General features: G+C 41.2%; 1 protein-coding gene across 1 annotated transcript in view; it reads right to left on the bottom strand.

Annotated features, from left to right (window-relative positions):
* Positions 1-23556, bottom strand: part of PCYT1B (phosphate cytidylyltransferase 1, choline, beta) — a 56891-nt gene that overhangs the window by 2877 nt on the left and 30458 nt on the right. The window contains exon 6 of the mRNA XM_032226861.1: positions 6784-6930. Within this exon, the coding sequence (XP_032082752.1) occupies positions 6784-6930 (147 nt within the window). The remainder of the gene's footprint in view (positions 1-6783; positions 6931-23556) is intronic.

The raw sequence follows: 23556 nt of genomic DNA, 5'->3' as shown, positions 1-23556 counted from the left end.
TCCTTTAAGAAAGTCAAGCCCCAGCTAAGTACCAGCAATGGAAAAAAAACTCTAGAGAAGCTCCGGAAGCGACAGTAAATCTAGGTGTACTGTCAAGAATGTAATAAGGGTTAATAAAGAGGCAGTTTATGTAAGCAGGGCAATAAACATTAGGCTAGAAACAACACCAGAATGCTTCCTTCCTGCCTTCCTTATAAGCTTATCCCTGTAAAGTGGAAAAAAACAAAAGAAGATTTCTTCCAACAACTGGTTTTCTGAACTGCTTAGAAAGTTAACAACAGATTCTAACAAATAGGTGCAAACTGTACCTAGAATCCCACCACTGGATGACAGACAGGGAGCTCATAACTTATACAGAAAGATGGTACCTGATAAAGGTACTTGCTGAAAGGAATATTTTTAGGACATGCAAGATACTTTAAGTGTGACATAACCTGCTTTTTTCAGGAGTCTGAGAATGCAATGCTTTCTCCAGACTAAAGGATCTCTCTCAGAGATGAAATCAACTTACAATACGCAGGAACGTCCACGTATGTGCAGACTGTAAAAAATGGGACGTGATGATATCCGGGCGGGTGGGCGGAGCCTCTTGCCATCACCGCTACCAGTTCGCCCGAACCGGATAGAACCAGCTGAATTGCATCATTGATATATGTGCATGTGCCTTTTCTTCTTTTCTTGTGGATCAAACCAATTGCGAAATAGATTTGCTAATTTGGTGTTTAATGTAAAAGGAATTATAATGTACATCCAACCGAAAAAGCAAGACATTTAGTAGAATATTGATCTGTGTGATCATAGTTCTAGAACCTCTCAAATTGAGCTTTTGGGCAGGAAGGCTACCTTCTGAAGATACCAATCACACTCACTAAATTCCTTAGTTCCCAGACCACCATTGTGTCACTGGTAATATGGCATGTATAGCAAAGAAGAATTAGAGATCATGTGAATATACAGGTGACCACTTGAAAAAAATATTAGCTGCTCTAGACATTGTAGAAGGAGAGCTGTATTAGTCTATGGTGGGCAAAAAACCCCAGGAGGAGTCTGTTAGCATCTTTTCTGACAACCAAATTTTATTAAAAGGCACAAACCTATGACTGTTAATAAATTGTATTAATGAGAAAAAATGCTACCAGACTCCTGCTGGTTTTTATGGTACCTGCCATTGTTCTCTGCATTTTTTTACTTATTTAGTGTATGACATAATATACATGAACATTAATGTATATTAACGTGTCACCTAACATGAAAAAACAGTAAAATATGAATGTTAAACAGATCTATATTCAGATACCAATGTTTAGGCTGGGGGGGGGTGTCAGCAACCCATGGCTCTTTGGGCCCTCTGCTGCTGCTCCCTATCCCATCACTGACTGACCCCGCCCCTCCCTTGCCTGGCCTGAAAAGGTAAAGGCAATGGTGGGGATGGAGAAGCGGCAGGGCTGATTCTCCAGTGCCTCACTTTTGTGGAGCTTCTTCTGGCCCTTGTTTGTGCTGGGCATGCCTCGGTCATTTGGGAAGACATGCAGTGTCAGATCCCTAAAAGTGATACCGCCATTCAATTGGAAGGAGGGGGGCCTCGGAGTTAAAACACTAGCTGTACCTGTAACAATTGAGTTTTATAACTTTAAAACTGGTTTCCTGTCACCAAAAGACTGAAGGTCCCAGCACCTCTGGAGGGATGTTTATGATGGCCATGTGGGATATCTTACTTTAATGTCTAACTAGAGATAGCCATGGGAACGTGTTTTATTCAACTCTCAGGGCAGAAGAGTTAAGGAAACATCTTCACACTTGTGTATTGGTCAGAATCTGCATTTGGACAAAGGGGAGGGGTCATTATCAGTTTAATCCCATTTGCATTGCCTAAAGGGTTTCAGATGCTGCTTTGCTTCCAATAGTTTCCATCCTGACTGATTAAAGGTTCCTTTTGAAATAATCCATTTCAAGAGTATTTACTTTCTCAAGTTAGGAGAGGAGCCATTACATAAAGCAGCATCTCTCTGCAAAGTGGTCAACCAGGAGAAAAACATTTTTACTCTATCGAGGGGACCCACCAAACCATGTCTGAGCATAACACGTACAAGGGGGAACTGGCTGCTGGCAGGAGATGGAAACCACAACCAGAGACCTGCTCCTTGTACCCTGGCGGAGAGAATGGGGTGAGCTTGGAGGACCCCAAAAAGCCCCATTGGTCAATCGGAATCAGGATGAAAGACGGCTGGGAAGGGAGAACCAGGGGAGTCACTCTTACCCGAGAAGCCCCCTCTGACCAGGAGGAGCTAAATGAAGCCTCGCTGAGAGAGGATCCTCTGAAGAGGCATGTAACCCAGTTGGTGATGGAAATTTTTGGAAAATCTCAACATCCGGGGGAGCCAGACCGGCAACCGAGAAGCGTTGGAAGGGCGGCAAACGGGGATTACGCCAGGGGAACTAACTCCCCCTCTGGTCCTTGCTGATCAAGCTGATGGCACAGAAGCAACAGCTGGGAACCATACTCATCCGGAAGCGATCCAGAGGTTGAACCACTGTTAAGCAAACCAATTAAACCACTTACTCTTCCCCTAAGACTGTTGGGAACGTGTGTTTTATTCGACTCTGGGGCATAAGAGTTAAGGAAACATCTTTACACTTGTATATTGGTCAGAATCTGCATTCTGACAAAGGGGAGGGGTCATTATCAGTTTAATCTCACTTGCATTGCCTAAAGGGTTTCAGATGCTGCTTTGCCTCTAATGGTTTCCATCCTGCTTGATTAAAGGTTCCTTTTGAAATAATCCGTTTCAAGAGTCTTCACTTTCTTAAGTTAGGAGAGGAGCCTTACATGCAGCGTGCTCTCCACCCAGCTGGGACTGATGCCAACAAGGGCTGGTGGGGTGGGAATGGAATGGAATCCAGGAAGAGGGAATGTTGGAAAGGGGGATGGGCCAGCAGCACCCAGCTGCAGCTTTAAAATGTTCAGGGCAGCAGGAAAAGGGAGTTGGCCCTGCCAAACCTCGCATGCCAACCCTGTGTCAGGCTCAGAAAAAGCCCTCACCAAAGACTCTCGCTCCTCAACTGATCTCTCCCCCTGGGGACCTTCAGTCTTCCGGTGACAGGAAACCAGTTGTAAAGTTGTAAAACTCAGTTGTTACAGGTACAGCTAGTGATTTAACTCTGAGGCCCCTCTCCAGTATCCTAAGTAATCATTTTTTTTTCTTAGTGGAATTCACATTTGGAGAGTTTAGCATAAAATTTTGCAGAGCGAAGTTTGTTCAGAACCGCCCATACTAGTTTTACATGTTCTGCCATGGTCTCAGAATATAGTGAAATGTCATCAATATAGACTATGCAGCCCTTATATAAATGCTCCTGCAATACTTCGTTTATTAATTGCATAAATACTGCAGGGCCCCCTTGTAACCCAAATGGTAGCACTATGAATTGATAGCATCCAAGAGGGGTGTTAAATGCTGTTTTCCATTCATCTCCCTCCTTAATTCTGATATGGTAGTAAGCCTCCCTTAAATCCAGCTTTGAGAAAATTCTCCCTTTAGCGAGGTGTGCTAGCATATCCTTCATGAGTGGGAGGGGAATATATATTTTCCATACTAATAGAATTCAAATTTCGAAAATTGACACATAGATGTTTAGAGCATCTTTTTTCTTTCTAAACAACACTGGGGCTGCAACTTTTGGCCGGGCTGGTTCAATGAAACCCCTTGCTAGGTTTTCTCAATGAATGCCCTCAGTTCTTCCAGTTCCTTTGGAGACATGCTATACATCTTGGGTTTAGGGAGTTTGGCTCTGGGTAGAATTTCAATCGCACAGTCAGTGGAGCGGTGAGGTGGAAGCTCATCAGATGCTTTTTCGCTAAAAACCTCAGCCAAGTCCTTATATGCCCTGGGTTGGCATAGTGTAAGTAGGCATTGCTGCCCTCTCAGTTTCTTTGTCTGGATTCTCAGCAAAAGTCATGTGCATCGGCACTCTTATGGTGCCTTGCTTCCAATTAATTTTGGGGTTTCATTTTTTCAGCCATGCAAGACCAGAACTAGTGGCCAGGCGCCACTATAAATGTAAGCATTTCCTCGTGGCTTCCGATGCCTATCTGTAGAGGCTCAGTGGCAAATGAAGCTGGCTCCTCCCTTGCTATTGACCCATCTAGTTGGCAAAAAGATATGGGGCTTTTCAGCTTCCTTATATTAATCCTCAACATCCTTACCAGGGTTGGGCTGATTAAACAGTGGGTATACCCCGAGTCCACTAAAGCTGAGATTTTCATCCCCCTCTCCCAGTTGGGGATAAACAGTTTTAGGCAAAGGGTAAGTGGTTTAATTGGTTTGCTTAACAGTGGTTCAATCTCTGGATCGCTTCCGGATGAGTATGGTTCCTCCTGCTGCGAAGCCGGGGTTTCCTCCTCAAAGAGGAGGGGGGTGGAGATACTACAGTCTCCCTACTCCTCAGGGCCATCTCCTTTCCGTGTTGGCCAGGTTTGGTAGGCTTTCCCCCGAATGGGCAGTCTGGTTTCTTTGAAACAGGCTAAGGATTTCGGAGAAGGTGTCATTTGCGGTTTTAAAAGGTTCTTGTTTCCATTGGAGTGGGGATTTCTTCCACATTCGTCCTGCTTGGTTCTGATTTCTGGCCATGTCAATCTCTGCCTCTTCGGCAATGAGATACCACTCATGTAGGTGGTTTGGGGCACCTCGGGCCACACAGGCATTGTAGAGGTCATCACTCATCCCATCCTTGAACCAGCTTACCAGGACATCATCTGGCCAGGTCACATGACATGCCATGTCTCTGAATTCTTCGGTATACTCTGCCACTGGCCGGCGTCCCTGCTTCACAACTTTAAAGTGGTTACGTGCTTTGCGGTCTGTGAGGGGGTCCTTGAACCGTCGTCACAGAGCCATCATGAAACGGTCAAAGTCCCGCAGTTCTGGTGCATCGGCATCGGTAAAGTCACCATCCATCTGGTGGCAGCTCCTTCCAGGGCTAGGGTAACCACTCACACTCTAGCTCCTTGGGTTCGAAAATCACACTCATATTCTTGCATGTAGGTGAGCATGTGTTCCACAAAAAATTCCAATTTTTTCAGGTTCCCATCAAATTCTACCCCCAGGGAAGGAGTTTTCCTTTCTGACTGCAGGTTTCGGGGTTGGTTAGGAGTGGGCCCCAACCTATGCGCCAACTGGGGTGAGGGTTTTCTGGATTCCCAGCTGTTGCTTCTGTGCCGTCAGCTTGATCAGCAGGGACCAGAAGGGGGTTAGTTCCCCTGGCGTAATCCCTGTTTGCCGCCTTTCCAACGCTTCTCGGTTGCCGGTCTGGCTCCTCCCGGATGTTGAGATTTTCCAAAATTTCCATCACCAACTGAGGTTACATGCCTCTTCAGAGGATCCTCTCTCAGCGAGGCTTCATTTAGCTCCTCCTGGTCAGAGGGGGCTTCTCGAGTAAGAGTGACTCTCCTGGTTCTCCCTTCCCAGCCGTCTTTCATCCTGATTCCGATTGACCAATGGGGCTTTTTGGGGTCCTCCAAGCTCACCCCATTCTCTCCGCCAGGGTACAAGGAGCAGGTCTCTGGTTGTGGTTTCCATCTCCTGCCAGCAGCCAGTTCCCCCTTGTTCGCTGTTATGCTCAGACATGGTTTGCTGGGTCCCCTCAGTAGAGTAAAAATGTTTTTCTCCTGGTTGACCACTTTGCAGAGAGATGCTGCTTTATGTAATGGCTCCTCTCCTAACTTGAGAAAGTAAATACTCTTGAAACCGATTATTTCAAAAGGAACCTTTAATCAGTCAGGATGGAAACTATTAGAAGCAAAGCAGCATCTGAAACCCTTTAGGCAATGCAAATGGGATTAAACTGATAATGACCCCTCCCCTTTGTCCAAATGCAGATTCTAACCAATACACAAGTGTGAAGATGTTTCCTTAACTCTTCTGCCCCGAGCATCAATAAAACACATGTTCCCATGGCTATCTTTAGTTAGAGATTAAAGAAAGTTATCCCACATGGCTCTCATAAACATCCCTCTGGGACCTTCAGTCTTCCGGTGATAGGAAACCAGTTGTAAAGTTGTAAAACTCAGTTGTTACAGATACGTTAGTGATTGTACTCCGAGGCTCCCCTCCTCCCAATTGAATGGCAGTATCACTTTTAGGGATCTGACATTCTGGTCATTCTCAGGGAAAAGTAAGTGGTCTGGTGAGAACAGGTGATAGACAATAAAGTTGGTGATTTTAACTATTTATTAGTGGTTCTGATTGCTTGCATCTGACTTAAAGTTTGGAAGTTGGATAAGGCATTACTATTTTAAAAAATCTAATGAATTATTTGGGTTCGTGGGTGGTGTGGTAAGATAATATTCACCATACAAAATTTGCATACTAAGAAATCATCAGATCTATGATATGAGTCTAAAATGAAAGGTAGATAAAACTTCAATAAAAGTAATTCAAAAAGAGGAAATGTGCAAATTATCTAACAATATTTGGTAGTAAAGGCTGCATATGTATCTTGCATGTGAAATAACTACAGATATTTTTGTCATCTTTATTATCTTAAGAATAATAAAAACTTATTTGTGCACCTCCAAACAACAAACATGAAATAATCATAAACTGAAGGATTAAAAAAAAATCTCAAATTTAATTATGGTAAAGAGATTATGTTAATGTATGTTTTAAAATATGCTCAGAGAAATACAGCAAAACAAACTTCACTGTATTCCTAACCATACCACAATCATTACATAATCAAATTTACATTTTTTCAAGTACAATGTAATTGGAATAATTGGTGCACTTACATTTATAAAGCTGACATTTAGCTCTTTAGCAGTATATCCTCTTTGCAAGTTGCGACGGGCATAAACATCATAATCACGTACAATTCTAGTGATAATATCTGAAGTTGAGATGCCTTCAGTTCTCTGAGTTGGTACAAACATACCTTTTGAAAGGAGAAAAAGAAAACAGAACTATGATAAAATCTCCAGCTTTCATATGATTAATTATTTCAAATTGCTTGATGCCTTTGTCTCCTCTCACTTGGGTTTGTTGGAAGAAAATTCCTGGTTCATTTCTGGATGGAAAAAACCCTATGCAGATGCTGAAAAGAATCTTGGGAGGCCAGCTGCTGGAAAGCAATAAAGTTTATTGAAGGAAGGCAAAGAGTGACAGTTGTTCAGCTCAAGTGTGTAGCATTTAGGGTCCCGAGGCTGAAGATTGAATTGAATTGAATTGAATTTATTGCATTTATATGCCGCCCTTTTCCCCGAAGGGGACTCAGGGCGGCTCACAATCCAAGTCAGGGAAGGGGGTACAGATAAGGGATAAAAAGACGAACAGAACAATACACAATTTAAAAAGCACACAACAACCATACCATTCGAGGGGGGGGGCAAAAGCTCTTTAGCCCCAGGCCTGTCGGAACAGCCAGGTTTTAAGGGCTTTGCAGAAGGCCTGGAGGGTGGTGAGGGTTCGAATTTCCATGGGGAGCTCGTTCCAGAGGGTCGGAGCAGCCACAGAGAAGGCTCTCCTCCGGGTAGTTGCCAGTCGGCATTGGCCAGCAGATGGAATTCGGAGGAGGCCTAATCTGTGGGATCTAATCGGTCTATTGGAGGTAATTGGAGGTAATTGGCAACAGGCGGTCTCTCAAGATGAAAGAAAGTAATCCACCCATGGATAGCTAAACCAACCAAAGTTTATTGAACAAAGCATTCCATAGATAGCAGAATCAACAGCATGAAGCAGAATCATGCCATGGATGGCAGAATCAACAGCAAAATTATTAATCATGAAACGTCATTCTTATAGTGTTTGCAGCTTTCTTAGCTCTACCTACTTTACGTGTAATATCATTATTGGTTAACAAGTCTCCAAGGCACAATAATTGGTTAGTCCTTACATCATTGGTGTTCGTTAGAATGTGCATGTTGTTGCAGCTGAATGAATCAAGTGTTATCAAATGAGTGAATAATTGTTGTAGATTATACTTTGTTTCATCATCCCATGCCCTTCATGCCTGGGAACACACTGCAAGCAAAGAATAGCTGACAGGCAAATATTTTCTGCAGATTGCTGCAGTTTTTACTTACACGTGTAACCTCAGTTCTAAGGACCATTCAGATGATTCACTGTAAAAACCCTACATTTCCTCGCTTTTTGTTTTTAATGACGAAAAAAGAGATTTTTCAAGAGCATGCATTTGAACCACATTCAAAGTAGGTGCAGGAGACTTACGAAACATGGCAAAAAATGAAGGAACACACTGCATACAGCAGCAGCAAAGTATAAGTAATGCGATTATGTTCACACCGTAGAAAAACAATTGTTTTAACCAAGAAATATCAGGTAACCAATTAGTTAACCAAGCATAAGGAGAAAATTCATCATGTACATTATTTTTTATAGAAGCTTGTAAATTAGCTACTTCATCTTCAATAGTTTTATTAAGTGAATGAAAATGCACAGCGCAAGCATATTGACCAACTAAGCTGCAAAATCCACCTTGACGAGCTAGCAAATAGTCTATAGCAAAGCGTTGTTGAATTAAATCTTGATTAAGTTCTTCAATTTCATTTTGCAAATCTCTAATAATTGCAGCAGTAGCATTAATAGATTTCTCCAATCGACATGTGAGACCTAGAATAGAATGTCTATTTTCTTGAACTATTATTCCTGGGTATGATCCCAATAGTTCCAGTTATGGCTCCAACTAATGCACGTCCAAAAGTAGGCAATGAATAAAATTGAGTATCAATAATAACTTCATCAGAACATTTTGATCCCAAGGCTGCACGTCTTTTTCAAATTGATAAACATTGCAGGATCTTTCAATTGCCATCCAGCTGTTCCAATATTAGAAGAGTCAGTTTGAAAAATAGGAAAATTTTCAGGATACATATCAGGTATGGTGTTATAACCTTGTGATGTTTTAATAGTACCCCATAACCAATATTCCTGAGTACAATAACTATAATTCCCTACTTTATCTAAAATACGTTTAGCTTTTGGGTAATCAGACCATTGATTAAGCCAATTATGACGAGCATAACAACAAAAACATAAGCCTCTAGTAAATTGGTTAATCCGAATATAATTCCATCTAACTAAATTTAATTCATGTGGAGGAGTAGAAAATAACCAAGAAGAAGAAATATGTTGAAGTTGCGAAACAATGAAAGCAGAAGAATTAATTAGATTAGGAATAAAAGCACTTGACCAAGAGCCATAGGAGGTTCATAATATAAAGTTATATTATGACCATGAATCAAAAACATATATTGAGCATGACAAATCCAAAGAATAGGACTAAGAGGAAAAGCAGGAGTTGTCTCCGAGTTAGTAGAAAAGAAGAGAAAAGGCAAAAGAAAAAACAACACATGAGAAAAAAGGATTTTTTCAATTGAGGTTGATCTTCAATGTGATTCCAAGGCAAGATTGGAGGACATTGCATCCTTGGATCTTTCATTTGTTTTTCCATGATAAGGACGAACACACCGGCCTGGAATCCACACAGCTTGCTTTGTTTGCAAATCTTCAATTGCAGCGTAACCACGTCCAATTTATAACCACGACCAACTTATAACCTGGGGACGTCTGAAAATGAAACTTGACTGGAATGTCTGAAAAGGAATCTAAAGAAGTTAAGTAATTCCATGCATAAAGAGCATTAGAGATCAAATTTTGAATCTTTCTCAAATTGAAGGGACCAGATTCAGGTTTTACTAATTTAGTTAATGTAGCTTTGAATGTACGATGAGCTTGCTCAATTATAGCTTGCCCTTGAGAATTGTAAGGAATTCCATGTATCAATTGAATGTTCCATTGTTGACAAAAAGAATTAAAGTCCTTACTAGTATACGCAGGACTATTGTCAGTTTTTAATTGAATTGGTTGGCCCATTACGGAAAAAGCAGAAAGACAATGAGACATTGCATCAAAAGTGTGCTATGTCTAGCAGCAGTGACCCATAAAAAGTGAGGATATGTATCAATGGATGCATGTAAATAAGTGTATGGTTTAAAGGTAGCAAATTGAGTGACATCCATTTGCCAAATTTGATTAGCTTTTGTTCCTCGAGGATTTACTCCCATAAGAAAAGGAACAGAAAATTGTTTAGCCAAAGATTTAGCATTTTGATGAAAATATGAATGACTAGCAACAGGATCTGAAAAAAGAGATGTGACTTCTTTGAGAGTCTCATCAGATCGTCTATTTCCTTCCACCAAAGGATTTTGAAAGGAGAATGGCTCCTAATGTGCTCAACATATAAAGGAAAGACACGTTCTTCCAAAACATGTTTTAAAGATAAAAATAAAGACAAAAGATTAACGTCAAGAGAAACAGCACAATAAGCATAAGGAAGAAATTGCATTGCAAGAAAAACATATTTGGTATCAACAATCAAGTTAATAGGTTGATCAGAAAATAATCTCAGAGCCAAGATAACAGCTGCCAACTCAGAACGTTGGGCAGATGTCTGAACAGAAGTGAATTTAGAAAACCATTGTTGACCATCCGTTCAAACCCCAACTCTACTAGTAGGTGATCAATTCATAATCAATTCTTCTAAAGCCTGTTAATAAGGAAAAATATTTCTAGGAGGAGAAGCAGACAAATTCAACCATTCATGAATATGAATCACTTTTTCATCCAAAATAGAATAAAGACAACCAGTAGGTAAAGGTGAAGTAGGAAGAATTGCTAACCATAACTTCTTAGCTATAGAAACAATTCTATCAACATATCTCAATTTAAGTTTATTTAGAATGTCCTGGAGACATTCCTTTTGCAAAACAGTAAGCGAAACCATGTTACCTCTTTTTTCTTTATCCTGTGACTGTAAAGGAAAATTAAAACAAACACATCCTGTTTAATAAGAAAGAACAGGCTGCACTTAGGAAATTCTGTATAATGGTAGTCAACCACCACTAGATGGCGTTGAATGACAATCTTTCTGACAATGACCTGATTTTCCACATTTGAAACAATTCCCTAAAAACAATTCCCTAAAGGCTTTCTTTTCCATTCTGAATTGCTTCCAATCTTGAGGTATCACAGAATAACCATTCTTAATTCCTTCCAAAAGACCTCTAATAAAATTTCCAGTAATTCCATAATCAGAAATAGCCTTCTTTAACTCCCTTAAAATCTGAAATGGCAAACCAGCCTACTCTGCAATTTGCTGTCCAGCCTGTGGTTGATACTGCACTGGACATACACACAACAATTCAGCTAACTCTTCTCCAGAAATAGTAACATCCGATTTACAACTTCCTACCATTTTCTGAAAAGCAGACTTTGGAAGAATATTAGCAGAAGGAGGGGGAAAGGAGAAAGAGAAAGAGGAGGGGGGATAGGAGGGGGGAGGAAGAGGCTTTAACACAATTTCAGAAGAAGCAGAAGGTGTTATTTCAGCCTTAGACTTAAGATCAAAAGACGAAATTTCTTTTTCAGACAACGGAGGAAAGATCAAAATAGAAGAATGTTGAGAGGGGGGGGGGATGATAAGAAAGAAACAGAATCCTCTTTCTGACCAAACATTTCTATAGCGTAATGACACAAATGCCAAGCATGTAAAATATCTATAGCTTTCCTCGGCTCAGAATGCAAAACCTTGCCAACCTTTTCCCAATCTGACAATTTCAAAGAGCCTCTTTCAGGATAAAAAGGACAAGTTAAAGCAATTTCCCGGACCAGCCGAAAAAGAGCCTTTTGTGAAACAGATAACTCAGACTTCTTAAGAAGATAACCCAACTCATTAACGTGCTTCCTTTGTTCCTGAGAAAGCGAAGATCCCATACTTACAGAAACCTTGAGATAAGGTTGTGGAGCCCTTAGCTGATGACACGTCTGTCCTTCCCTGGACGAAATATGGGTCCCTGTTCGGGAGGCCAAAATGTAGCATTTATGGTCCCGAGGCTGAAGATGAAAGAAAGTAATCCACCCACGGATAGCTAAACCAATCAAAGTTTATTGAACAAAGCATTCTATAGATAGCAGAATCAACAGCATGAAGCAGAATCATGCCATGGATGGCAGAATCAACAGCAGAATCAACAGCAAAATTATTAATCATGAAACATCATTCTTATAGTGTTTGCAGCTTCTTTAGCTCTACCTATTTTACATGTAATATCATTATTGGCTAACAAGTCTCCAAGGCACAATAATTGGTTAGTCCTTACATCATTGATGTTCGTGAGAATGTGCATGTTGTTGCAGCTGAATAAATCAAGTGTTATCATTCAAATGAATAAAATGTTGCAGGTTATACTTTGTTTCATCATCCTGTGCTCTTCATGCCTGGGAACACACTGCAAGCAAAGAATAGTTGACAGGCAAATATTTTCTGCAGATTGCTGCAGTTTTTACTTAGACGTGTAACCTCAGTTCTAAGGACCATTCAGATGATTCACTGTAAAAACCCTACATTTCCTCGCTTTTTGTTTTTATTGACGAAAAAAGAGATTTTTCAAGAGCATGCATTTGAACCACATTTAAAGTAGGTGCAGGAGACTTACGAAACATGGCAAAAAATGAAGGAACACATTGCATATAGCAACAGCAAAGTAGAAGTAATGTGATTATGTTCACACCATAGAAAAACTGGCAAGCAAGCAACTTCCAACTGTAAAGGTTACATTCTTATACTCTTTCCTTTGGTTCTGATTTCTATGGCTTCTCTACTTCTACATAGTATGGACCAGCCCTGGGGATGCCTCATATAGTTATAAGAAAAGGAGATGGGTTCTGTGTGGTTGCATCCACGTTCTATGTTATTTAAGTTGATGCAATTTGTGACCTTTGGCGACTTGCATCCGTTTATTTCAAAACATTGGGATGCTGAGGTAGTAGCAGCAATATGGAGGGTATACATACTCAGGTCCTTTGAATCTAAAATAGTACCCCAGTCATAGATGTTGGAATATGTTGGTGTGATATGAAAGTGTCTGAGCCTGGTGTCATTAAGGATAGCTTGGGGCCCTATTGCTACTCCCATTAAGCATGTTGTGAGAATATCCTTTACTGACTTTCCTCCAGCTAGACAAAAGTCTGTGGTATTTAGTATCTCCTTTGATAGATACTCCCATATGTTTCCTTTCTCTGGGATGAGGTTTGATTCCAGGAATGCCATTACAAGTATTACAGTCAATAATATACAGTACACGTTACACAGTATGTTTCCCCTGGGTTTCCTGTTTCCCATGGCTGAGCCCTCCCTACTCCCCTCCTTTTTAAAGTAATTCAATAAAAGGTATCTAGCATTTAATCCTTCACCAAACGGAGGGAAAAGAGGAAAAAATTGCCTAATAGAGTTCACTCCTTCACAAAGGGGAAGGAAAAAGAAAAAAGAGGAGAGAAAAAAGAAAAAAAATGAAATTTATAGTTCAGTTCTTTATCATTCAATGTCCGCGCGAATGGTTTCAGGGATCCCAGGTTCTGTGGTATCAAAGAATGCTTCTAGCTTCAGGGTCTTTTCGGAGTTTGGTGACTGGTACTGTTCGTGTTGGTGCTGTGCTGTGCTGTGATCTATTACTGCTGTTTTGGCATGTGTCCTTGAATCCAGGTGTCTCTTTCCATGGTTTGAGTAGTCAGCAAGACTTGGTAGGGTCCTTTCCACTTGGGTTGCAGCAGCGAAGTCCTGGTGAAGAATTTGATCCACACCCAATCTCCTGGCTCAAAGGGATGCAGGGCCTCCTCCAGGGGCAGTGTCTGGGTTAGGGCACTGTCCACAGGATCTGTAGTTTTTGTGTAGTCCTGTAAGATAGGAAGAGAGAACCATATCCCCCCTTTCTAAATTGAGGAATTGTGGATCTAGACTTTGTAGTATGTCAGGAGGGCACCCAAAAAGGATCTTGAAAGGGGAAAATCCTATGTCCTGTCAAGGCCTAGTCCTGATATAAAACAGGGCAATACCTGTGATATATGAGAGGTATTTCTCCTGGCACAGTTTGCCCAGCAGGGTCTTGACTTTCCTGTTTACTCTCTCTATTCTGCCAGATGATGAAGGGGAGTATGGACAGTGAAAGTTCTGGGTAATGACAAGGGCTTGGAATATGTAGGTCAGAACCTGAGCTATGAAATACTTGCCCCTATCCATGTCCAGAACACTCAGTACTCTAAATCTGGGTACAATATCCTTTAGGAGGTGTCTGGCTGTGTCGAGGACTCTGGCATGGCAGCATGGGAAGGCCTCCACCCAGTGAATTAGTTGGTCCCTGTATATGAGGACATATTGGTATCTGTTTGGCCTTGGTAATTGTATGTAATCCATTTGCACTCTTTCAAAGGGCCTTTGTGCCCAGGGTCCTCCTTCATGGATGGATTTTCTGGAGGTGCCTGGCAAGTTTTGCAGGTACTTGCTATCCTTGTTGCCTCACTGTAGGCTCCTGGGGCATACCATACTCTTCTCACAGCATCTACCATAGCTTGCATTCCACAGTGTCCTTTAATATGTAATCTCTGGCAAACCAATCAAAGAGGTGGCGTGGAGCTATGAGTTTTCCATCCGGAACACGCCAAAACTCTTCCTTAAAAACTGCCCCTAACTTATCTTCCTAATGTTTGGCTTCCCCATTATCCAATAACTCTTTGCAGGGTACTTCTGGGTTGACACTTAATGCTGGTGCTAAGAGGTTTTGTGGCAGGTGTTTTGTTGCTACCCATTTGGCCGTTGCATCTGCATACTGGTTCCCTTTGGTTACTGTAGAGTCATCCTTTTGATGGACTTTACAGTGGATGATTGCCAATGTTTTTGGTGGTTGAATGGCTTCTAGTAATTGAGCTACTAGGTTTGTATGTGCAATCTGCTGTCCAGCTGATGTTAAAAACCCTCGCTGTTTCCATAAAGCTCCTGTTGAATGGCAAACACCAAAAGCATATTTGGAATCCTTGTGGCTTCACAGACTTTCAATAAAGCTACAAGTTTTGCTGCTTGAGTGCTATGTGAGGGAGATAGGGGAGATGCCCAGATGACCTTATGAAGGGAGATTACTGTGGCTCCTGTAACTCTGTTGCCTTCGTGTATATAAGAGGAGCCTTCAGTGAAGAGTTCTATGTCCAGGTTTTTCAGCAGGGGGTCTGTTAAATGAGGTTGGGGTAATTCAGCGTCATGAACTAGATGAAGGCAGTGATGAAGACTTTCTTCAGTCTGTTCTGTAGGAAGCAGAGTGGTTGGGTTTAAGGAATTGCATCTTCCTATTGAGCCAGATGTTGCTGAGTGAAGGCTTGGGTTTGTGACTTTAAAAGAATTGTGAAAACCTCATGGGGGACCTTCAGAAGTAATGGATGTCCTAGTACTAAATCCTTAGATCTCTTCACAATTTCCACAGTGGCTGCTACAGCTCTTAAGCAGGGAACTGCCCCCTTAGCCACTGGATCTAATGTCACTGAATAATATGCTACTGGTTGGTATGTGTGTCCTAATGGTTGTGTTAAGACACCTGAAGCGTCACCTAATTTCTTGTGAATATACAAGATAAAAGGGTTTTCTATAGTCAGGGAGGCCAAGTGCAGGGGCCTATGCTATGGTTTGTTTTATCGTTTGAAGGGTTCTTTCTAGTGAGTTTGACCATTCAATGGGGTTGGGCATGTCCTTTCCAGTTAATGGTATTAGTGGTCTAGCCAAGTCCGCAAATGAGAGGTCCATGAGTGGCAGAAACCTAATACTCCAAACAAGGCTCTCACTTGTTTTTTGTTGGTGGTTTCATGCCTAAAATAGTCTGTACTCGGCGAGGTGGTAATTTCCTAATTCCTAGTGCAATGATGTAGCCTAGATATGTTACTTCTTGTTTTAGATATTGTAGTTTTGATGGAGAGGCTTTATGCCATCACCTGCCAAGGCTTTGAGTAGGTGTAAGGTGTCTAGTTTGCATGCTAGCTCAGTGTTAGATGCCAGAAACAAATTGTCAACATATTGGATTAATGTTGACTGATGTGGTAAGGAGATGGTGGAGAGATCAGTTTTTAAAATTTTTGAGAATAAAGTGGGGTACTCAGTATAGCCTTGTAGCAAGCAAGTTGATGTATATTATTTGTCTTCCCAGGTGAAGGCAAAAAGGTATTGGGATGCCTGGTCTACCAGGATGCTGAAAAAAGCTGAGCATAAATCTATAACTGAAAAATACATGGCTGAAGCTGAAACTTCAGTTATTATAGTTGCAGGATTTGGCACTACAGGAGCACATGGGATCACGTGGCTGTTCACAAGCCTCGGGTTGAGGACAAAACAGAAAACAGGGTTCCCTTCACTGTCTACCTTGGCTTTCTTTACTGGAAGATGGGGGTGTTGCACAGAGAAGTACATTTTCTGAGAACTCCCTGCTCTATGTTATCAGTTTCCTTATAGGCTGAACTGCTTTGGCTGTAATTTTATATTGGGGAACACAAGGAGGCAGCCTGTTTTTTACTTGGATTGTAACTGGGGTTGCTCCCCTTAATAGTCCACCTCTGTTGGGTCCCAGATCATAGTGAAGATGGCAAAACTTTTAGATCTGCATGAAGTATTGTGTTGTTTGTGGCAAGCATATGGGTTCCTTTCCCTGGAATGTTCAATATCAGTCCTCTCTTTCCACATTCTATGGTGACTCCTATTTTGCATAGGAGGTCCCTCCCCAAGAGGGAGAGGGGATTGTGGGCAAACAGTAAAAGCGTGGTCTAATGAAAACGGTCCTAATTCTACTTTTATTTCATGAATGAATTCCACTGGAATGATCATTTCTCCCACTCCCATTATGTTGTCCTGAGCCCCTGGAATCACAGAATCTTTATTCGAAGGTTCTGTAATTAATGATGAGGTAGCTCCAGTGTCAACTAAATGCTCATATACTTTTCCTCCTATAGTCAGGGAACGATAGGTTCTCCTTTTACTTAGGGGAATTGCAAGCCCGTTGAAGGTGGCTGTGAATTTGGAATTTTCTTTGTCTAGTCAGGAAAGGTATGCATCACTTTCTCTTCCTTGTTCCCATTGAAGCTTATTGCCATTTCTATATTAATTCTGGTAGAATGAGTTGTTTTGCGGAAAGGGAGCTCTAGATGGCTTGCGTTGATAACTATTTCTCTGCTCGCTATGGTAATGTGGATGATTGCCTGACATAGAGCCGATAGGTGGCTCTTGAGACCGCCTTGAAAAGAGTTACAATGCCGGCCGAGATGCCCTGCTTTTCCACATTTATAGCAGTGTGGACACTTATCTTGGGGCCATCCCTCCTTTTTACATTGCCAGCATCCCCGCCAATTACCAGAGATCTGGCGTTGTGTTTGTCCAGCATTATTATTCATGGCAGCAAAGATTCTTAGTTCCTCATATCTCTATATCCTCTTTTTCCTATCTGTTTCTTCTTTTAATTTACCCCTTTGGTCATAAATAAAGTTTGCAATCCTGTGTAGGTCCTGGTCTACCTATTTCCAAGGTAGACCAGTTAGACACAATCTGGTGAAAGTGTTCCTTGATGTCACCAGTGGACTAGTCAACAAAAGCTGAGGCTAAAATTCTCTGGTCATTTTGGCAGTTTAGGGTCTAAATGAGCATATGTTACAGCTGCCTCTGAGAGGCAAACCCAAAAGGCATCAGGATTTTCCTTGTCCCTTTGGATCATCTTTTGAAATTCCAATCAATTTAGAAGGTTTTTTTCCCTATTTCTTCTAGAGCTTCCATAAGATTACTTTTCGCCCGCATACAATGATTGGTATCATTGAAATCCCAATCAGGGCAATGCATGGGCCATGCAACTCATGCTGGGGCAGCCTGTCCTGGAATAATTGGTTGCTTGACTATTTGGTCTGTTTTTTCAAACAGTTTTAATAGCTCATCCTTAGTCAAGAAAACCTGCAGCAACTGAATAATACTGTCCCATGATGGATTGTGACTGTCTATTATTGATTTTAGGATTCGAAGTACCATTTGAGAGTCTGCCCCTAAATGTTGGAGTGTACTTTTTCCAAATAAAAGAGGCAGAGAAGGATGTGTGTGTTAGAACATATTCCAATTGGCCTCTATTTCTACCCAGTGCAGGTCTGCCCAAGATGGGAGCAATGATTTTTGCCTCAGTTTTATCTTGGCCCAGCAGTACCAATAAAGTATTTGGCTGGGCTTAATTTGGGATCTACCATATTTTTCAGAGTATAAGACGTAACAAGGTTTTGAAGAGGCAAATTTTTAAAAAAGTAGGTAGACTAGATAGAGGGTGAGAGAGAAATACAGTAGGTAGGTAGGGGGAGAGAGAGTAGGTAGGTAGATAGATAGAGGGAGGGAGGGAGGGAGGGAGAGAGAGAAATACAGTAGGTAGGGAGAGAGAGAGAGTAGGCAGGTAGGTAGAGGGGGGAGAGATAGATAGATAGATAGATAGAGAGAGAGAGAGAGAGAGAGAGAGAGAGAGAAATACAGTAGGTAGGTAGGGAAGAGAGAGAGTAGGTAGGTAGATAGAGGGGAGAGAGAGAGAGAAATACAGTAGGTAGGTAGGGAGAGAGAGTGAGTAGGTAGGTAGATATAGGGATAGAGAGAGAGAAATACAGTAGGTAGGTAGGGAGAGAGAGTAGGTAGGTAGGTAGGTAGGTAGGTAGATGTTTCCAGGTGTATATATCCATGTATTGGGGAAGGAAATGACTGACAACCTGCAGCACCTAAGACTTTGTTTCTGCTGGCACAGCACTTGATCAATGTAATTCTTATCAATCAGTTAAAGAGCTTTCCGAAAGGGGGGAAAAAAGTTTTTGCACTCTGCAAACCTGCCAAAACCAGCCTGTTTTTCGCGAAAATGGGCTAATTTTCTTTCAAATAAAAGGCATGAATGGCCTTGGGGGGCCTTGCAGAGTGCTCCTGGGCTGGTGGGGGGCCAAAAAGTGAGCAAAAAACAGACCGTTTTTTGCTAAAACAGGCCTGTTTTTTGTCAAAAATATTGCATGCATAGCCTTATGGAGGTTTATAGAGTGCTGCTGGGGACTGGTGGGGGGGGAAACGGCCCATTTTTGCTCATTTCTGCCCTCCCCAGCCCCCAGGAGCTCTCTGAAAGCCTCCATAAGGGTATGCATAGCCATTTTGGTGAAGGGGCGGGGCTTCGGGAGGCAAAAAAATGCTGTATTCAATGTATAAGATGCACCCAGATTTTCAGCCTCTTTTTTGAGGAAAAAAGGTTCATCTTATACTCTGAAAAATATGGTAAGTGCTTTCAGGGTTTTAAAAACAAAAGTACCGCTGTCAGGCCAAATTTGTCTTCCAGTGTCATCCCTTAGCAAAGCCTATTTTCTACATATTCTTTTTGCTTTCCACTTATTCATTCCATCTAGGACTAGCATCTGCTTTTCGTCCCATGCCTTTAAGCAAATTTCCTATACCTATGACAGGCTCTTATATACTGAATACCGTATCTTTTGGAGTATAAGACACATCTCCCCCCCCCCCCAAAAAAAGAGGGTGAAAATCTGGGTGTATCTTATACTCTGAATGTAGCCACCTGGGTTGTCTGGAAAAGAGGCAGGTGAGGTGGACTCTGTGCAGGAGATGTAAGGCAAGGTGGCTCGCCGCTTGGCCTCCTGCTTCTCCAGACAACCCAGGTGGAGGGTGGTCAGCTTCTGCTCCTGGCTTGGGAAATAGATCTGGTCAGGAGGAATTCACACCCTGTTTTTGCAATTGGGAAAGAAAAAGAACATTTCAGGCAGTGGGCGCTTCCAGACTGTTCCACGATCCCCGCAGCTTGGAACCGCTTATCACCTGAAACACTCTTTTCCCTCCCTGATTACAAAAACGGAGTGTGCTCCTGGCCAGATCCATCTCCTCTTCCCAGCAAGCCCCTGCACCTTTGCTGCCTTGGTCATAGGCTAATTCTGCATGTGATCTCGGCTGCCTGGAACTGCCCAAGAAGGGGTAGGGGAAGTGGGCACTGCAGAGATCGCGGTGGCTGGAAAGGAGAAACATTTGGCTTTCAGAGCTGCCGCTTGGCTCAGCTCCCAGGAGGGCTTAGGTAGTGGCGGCAGCAGCAGCTCCTCACATTGCTGGGGAGTGAAGTCGTTGTGGCCATTGTCTCCCCTGAGCTGCCCACTGAGTATCTGAGGCACTTTTCACAGAAGAAGGACGAGAGCAGCGTATACCACAGCCTCTGAGTAACTGGGGTGTGGAGAGGGTTTGGAGCCTGCAGAGTGCTCCTGGGGGCCGGGGAGGGCAAAAACCTTTTTTTAAATTTATCTCTTCAAAATCTTGGTGCATCTTATACTCCAGTGCATCTTATACTCTGAAAAATACAGTATATGAGATTGACCTTACATAATTCTTTACAAAAATGGTTATAAAAATATGTCTGTTATTTGATTAAACTAATGATATGCCATGTATAATTCTTACCATCATAAATGTAGACAGAATTGCACTTTACTAAAAAGATGGAAAGATACTCTTGACTTTGAAATGATTTGAAGATTCTGAGCATTTAAAAAATTAAAATCAAAGGTTGATGGTATATACTACTTCAAAAGTTCTTATAAATATGTATTGTAACTGTGTGGCTTGCAGGTTGCATGCAGGGGTGCATGAGTGCATGTGTGAGGTCATGCATATATGTGTATGGGCAGGGGGAGCACTGGGGGTGGCATGTGCATGCACAGGGGTGAGCCCCATGTGGGCGGTCATGTGTGTAGGAGCAGGGGGCAGGGGTGGGGGGAATGTTGCACATACATTGCATTATGGGTATACATGTATGCTTTCAGCATGCGACAACAAAAAGGTTTGCTATCACTGCCCTAGAAACATACTTGGAAGTAAAGTACATAAGACTGTCATTATAATCTTACATTTTGTACAGCGTAATAGAAATATTCATCTTTTTTTTATAATATATGTGCAAGTATGTATTCGGCAGGTTTGCAATAATCCATCAAAAGACTCATTATGCGCAACATTGCAAATATTTATCATTTAGTTGTCCCCATAATTGGTAAAGTAACCAAAAAGAATTTCTCTAGAAATAAACTATTCTTTGGAAGAAAACAATAATGGGGAGCACATGAATCTTTCAGGAAAAAAATGCTTAAAATGTAAGAATTCAGACAGACAGATTATATTCTGATTATCTCTACTTTGGAACTGCAAAATGAGACAAAGGATGGGTGAACAATCTGAAGTGACATCCCTATGAAATTCAGGGAGAAAGTTGTTATTTAACTCTGTTAACTGTCAAGATTAACAATTAATATTATAGGTTGAAAACAACCTATATTAAAGATTTCTAAATTTATACTTCAATTTGGTTCATTGTCTTATGCTCAGTTTTGGATCCAATGAAACATTTTTTTGAAAAAAAAATTTAATTCCCTTTTTAAAAGTATGAAGCATCATCACTGCCTCACAAGTTAGAGAACTGTTGAGACTACAATGCAAAGAAAAAGAAGCCATTTAATATTTTTTTAAAAATATTGTTAGAAAGAAATAATGGTCTAGAAAGCACCAATAACTGATATGAAAGGTAAGATGAACATATTATTGTATGGATTAACTGAAAATGTTAGGTTTCAAGGCATGGCTAGATGTTACAAGAAATAAAGCTGGCAAACTCTATTTTTTGTCCCCTTCTCCCAGCATCAAAACAAGCAGACTGTGCTGTAATTATATTATACATTATTCTGCCTCTAACTAATGTCTGCCACCAATAGTGATAGGGAAATATCTGAAATTCTATCAGAAAGGAAAGGAAAGGGGAAAGGAAAGGAAAGGAAAGGAAAGGAAAAAGCAAAGCAAAGCAAAGCAAAGCAAAGCAAAGCAAAGCAAAGCACTGACAATTTATAATAATATTCAGATCTAGTTTTAAAAGAATCAAGCTTTTCTATTATTTGGGTTTCTGGATTTCCATACTTTCGTACAAAGAATGAAATTTAAAAATATATTAAACTCAAAAAGTTAAGACCTCATTATCTAGAAGTGGAAACAATAGGCCTTAAAATGAATTTGACTATACACTTGATTGAAATCACCCCTCCTAGAAGAATGAAATATTTTGAGAAATATTTAAAAAGGAAGAATATTATATTTCCCCTAAAAGAGAAATGGAAATCTTAAGGGAGTCAGGAATTCAGCCCAAGCTCCCTGTCCCAGCAGATATTTGGTGCCCATTAAGGAGGACTGGGCCAGCCTATCTACAAGACAAAAGACTTTCAGCTCCAGGGTGATGGGATTGAGACATGACCTTCCAGGACATAATAGGATTATCTATCATCAGAGCTCACCACATGGCACAATCACCTGGGGACATTGCATCACCCACCAGGCTTCAACCAAACTTCTCAGACAACCTACAAGGTTATTATGACCCCTACCACAGCCAATAGAATACATGTCCTTACACAGGAATAGGAAATTCAAGGCAAGGCCCAAGAGAAGGTATAAATAACCCTCATTCTCAACTCCATGTGGTCAGCTACCAGAATCACATGTGCTTGGTGGTTCTTCACCATTAAACCATGTTTTTTCTCCCTACTTGGAACTGAACCAGATGAATATTTATCCCAACATACTTGATTTTACCATTTAAAAGTCATCTTAAAAGCAACAACTGGTAGAGAAATATTCAGAAACAATAGATTAAATTAAAACAAGTGCATAGAGAATTGCAATTCTGAAAACAGACTTTAAAAAACTGACATATTTTATTGGGGTGTATAATATTGACTGATTTCAAAACAAACATGTTCTTGTTAGGATTACTACTAGATCCAGATTCTGAAAGATTCCTTAACAATCAAAAAGGTACAGACAGAAAGACTTTTTATTTCAAAAGACTATAATATTTGTGGATGTTTACTTAAGGAATGATATAGGAATTTTGCATTGGAAAATTGTCATAGGTAATTTCCAGTTCAGTTTGCAGCCAACAAATTTCCTGTCAATCTCTGTATCCAGATCAAAGCAGGCAAATAGAGTCCAACTCAGTTCCATATAAAAATAAGCTTGATGCTTACTTAGTAAACATTAGCAAATAACAAAAACTGTTAAAAAATGGGATGAAGCAGGCAAAAGCAGGATAGAGGCAGACATGAACAACGGACAAGACTTTACATTACGTATATATTCATATATCAGCCTTTCAAAGTAGATACTTAATGGTATTTTTTAGTTGCAAGCAGTGGTGAGTTTCAAAAATTGTTCAAACCTACTCTGTGGGTGTGGCCTCCTTTGTGGGAGTGGCTTGACGCCCATGTGACTGGATGGAAGTGGCTTGCCGCCCATGTGACTGGATATGAAGATGCCGACAACACTTGTCAGAACCACCTTAAATTACCTCATACACAGCACTGGCATGCATAAGAATATGATGTAAAATTGTTTTTTAAAAGGCATCTTTGGTTTGCGTTAAAACACACGCAATGTTCTGATTGCACCACAAATGCATTAGTCATCCTTACCTTTCACAGAGGCACTGAGTTTTATAAATATGAGCATGATAGTGTAGAATAATCATATCCAAGGACCAGTGGTGGGTTTCAAAAATTTTTGGAACCTCTTCTGTAGGTGTGGCCTGCTTTCTGGGTCCACTGGTGGAACCTCTTCTAACCGGTTCGGTAGATTTGACGAACTGGTTCTACCAAA

The sequence above is a fragment of the Thamnophis elegans genome, chromosome 11 (genome assembly GCF_009769535.1).
Source record: "Thamnophis elegans isolate rThaEle1 chromosome 11, rThaEle1.pri, whole genome shotgun sequence".
Lineage (NCBI taxonomy): Eukaryota > Metazoa > Chordata > Lepidosauria > Squamata > Colubridae > Thamnophis > Thamnophis elegans.
The sequence above is the reverse complement of the archived record's forward strand: the minus strand, read 5'-3'. Positions and strand labels throughout refer to the sequence as shown.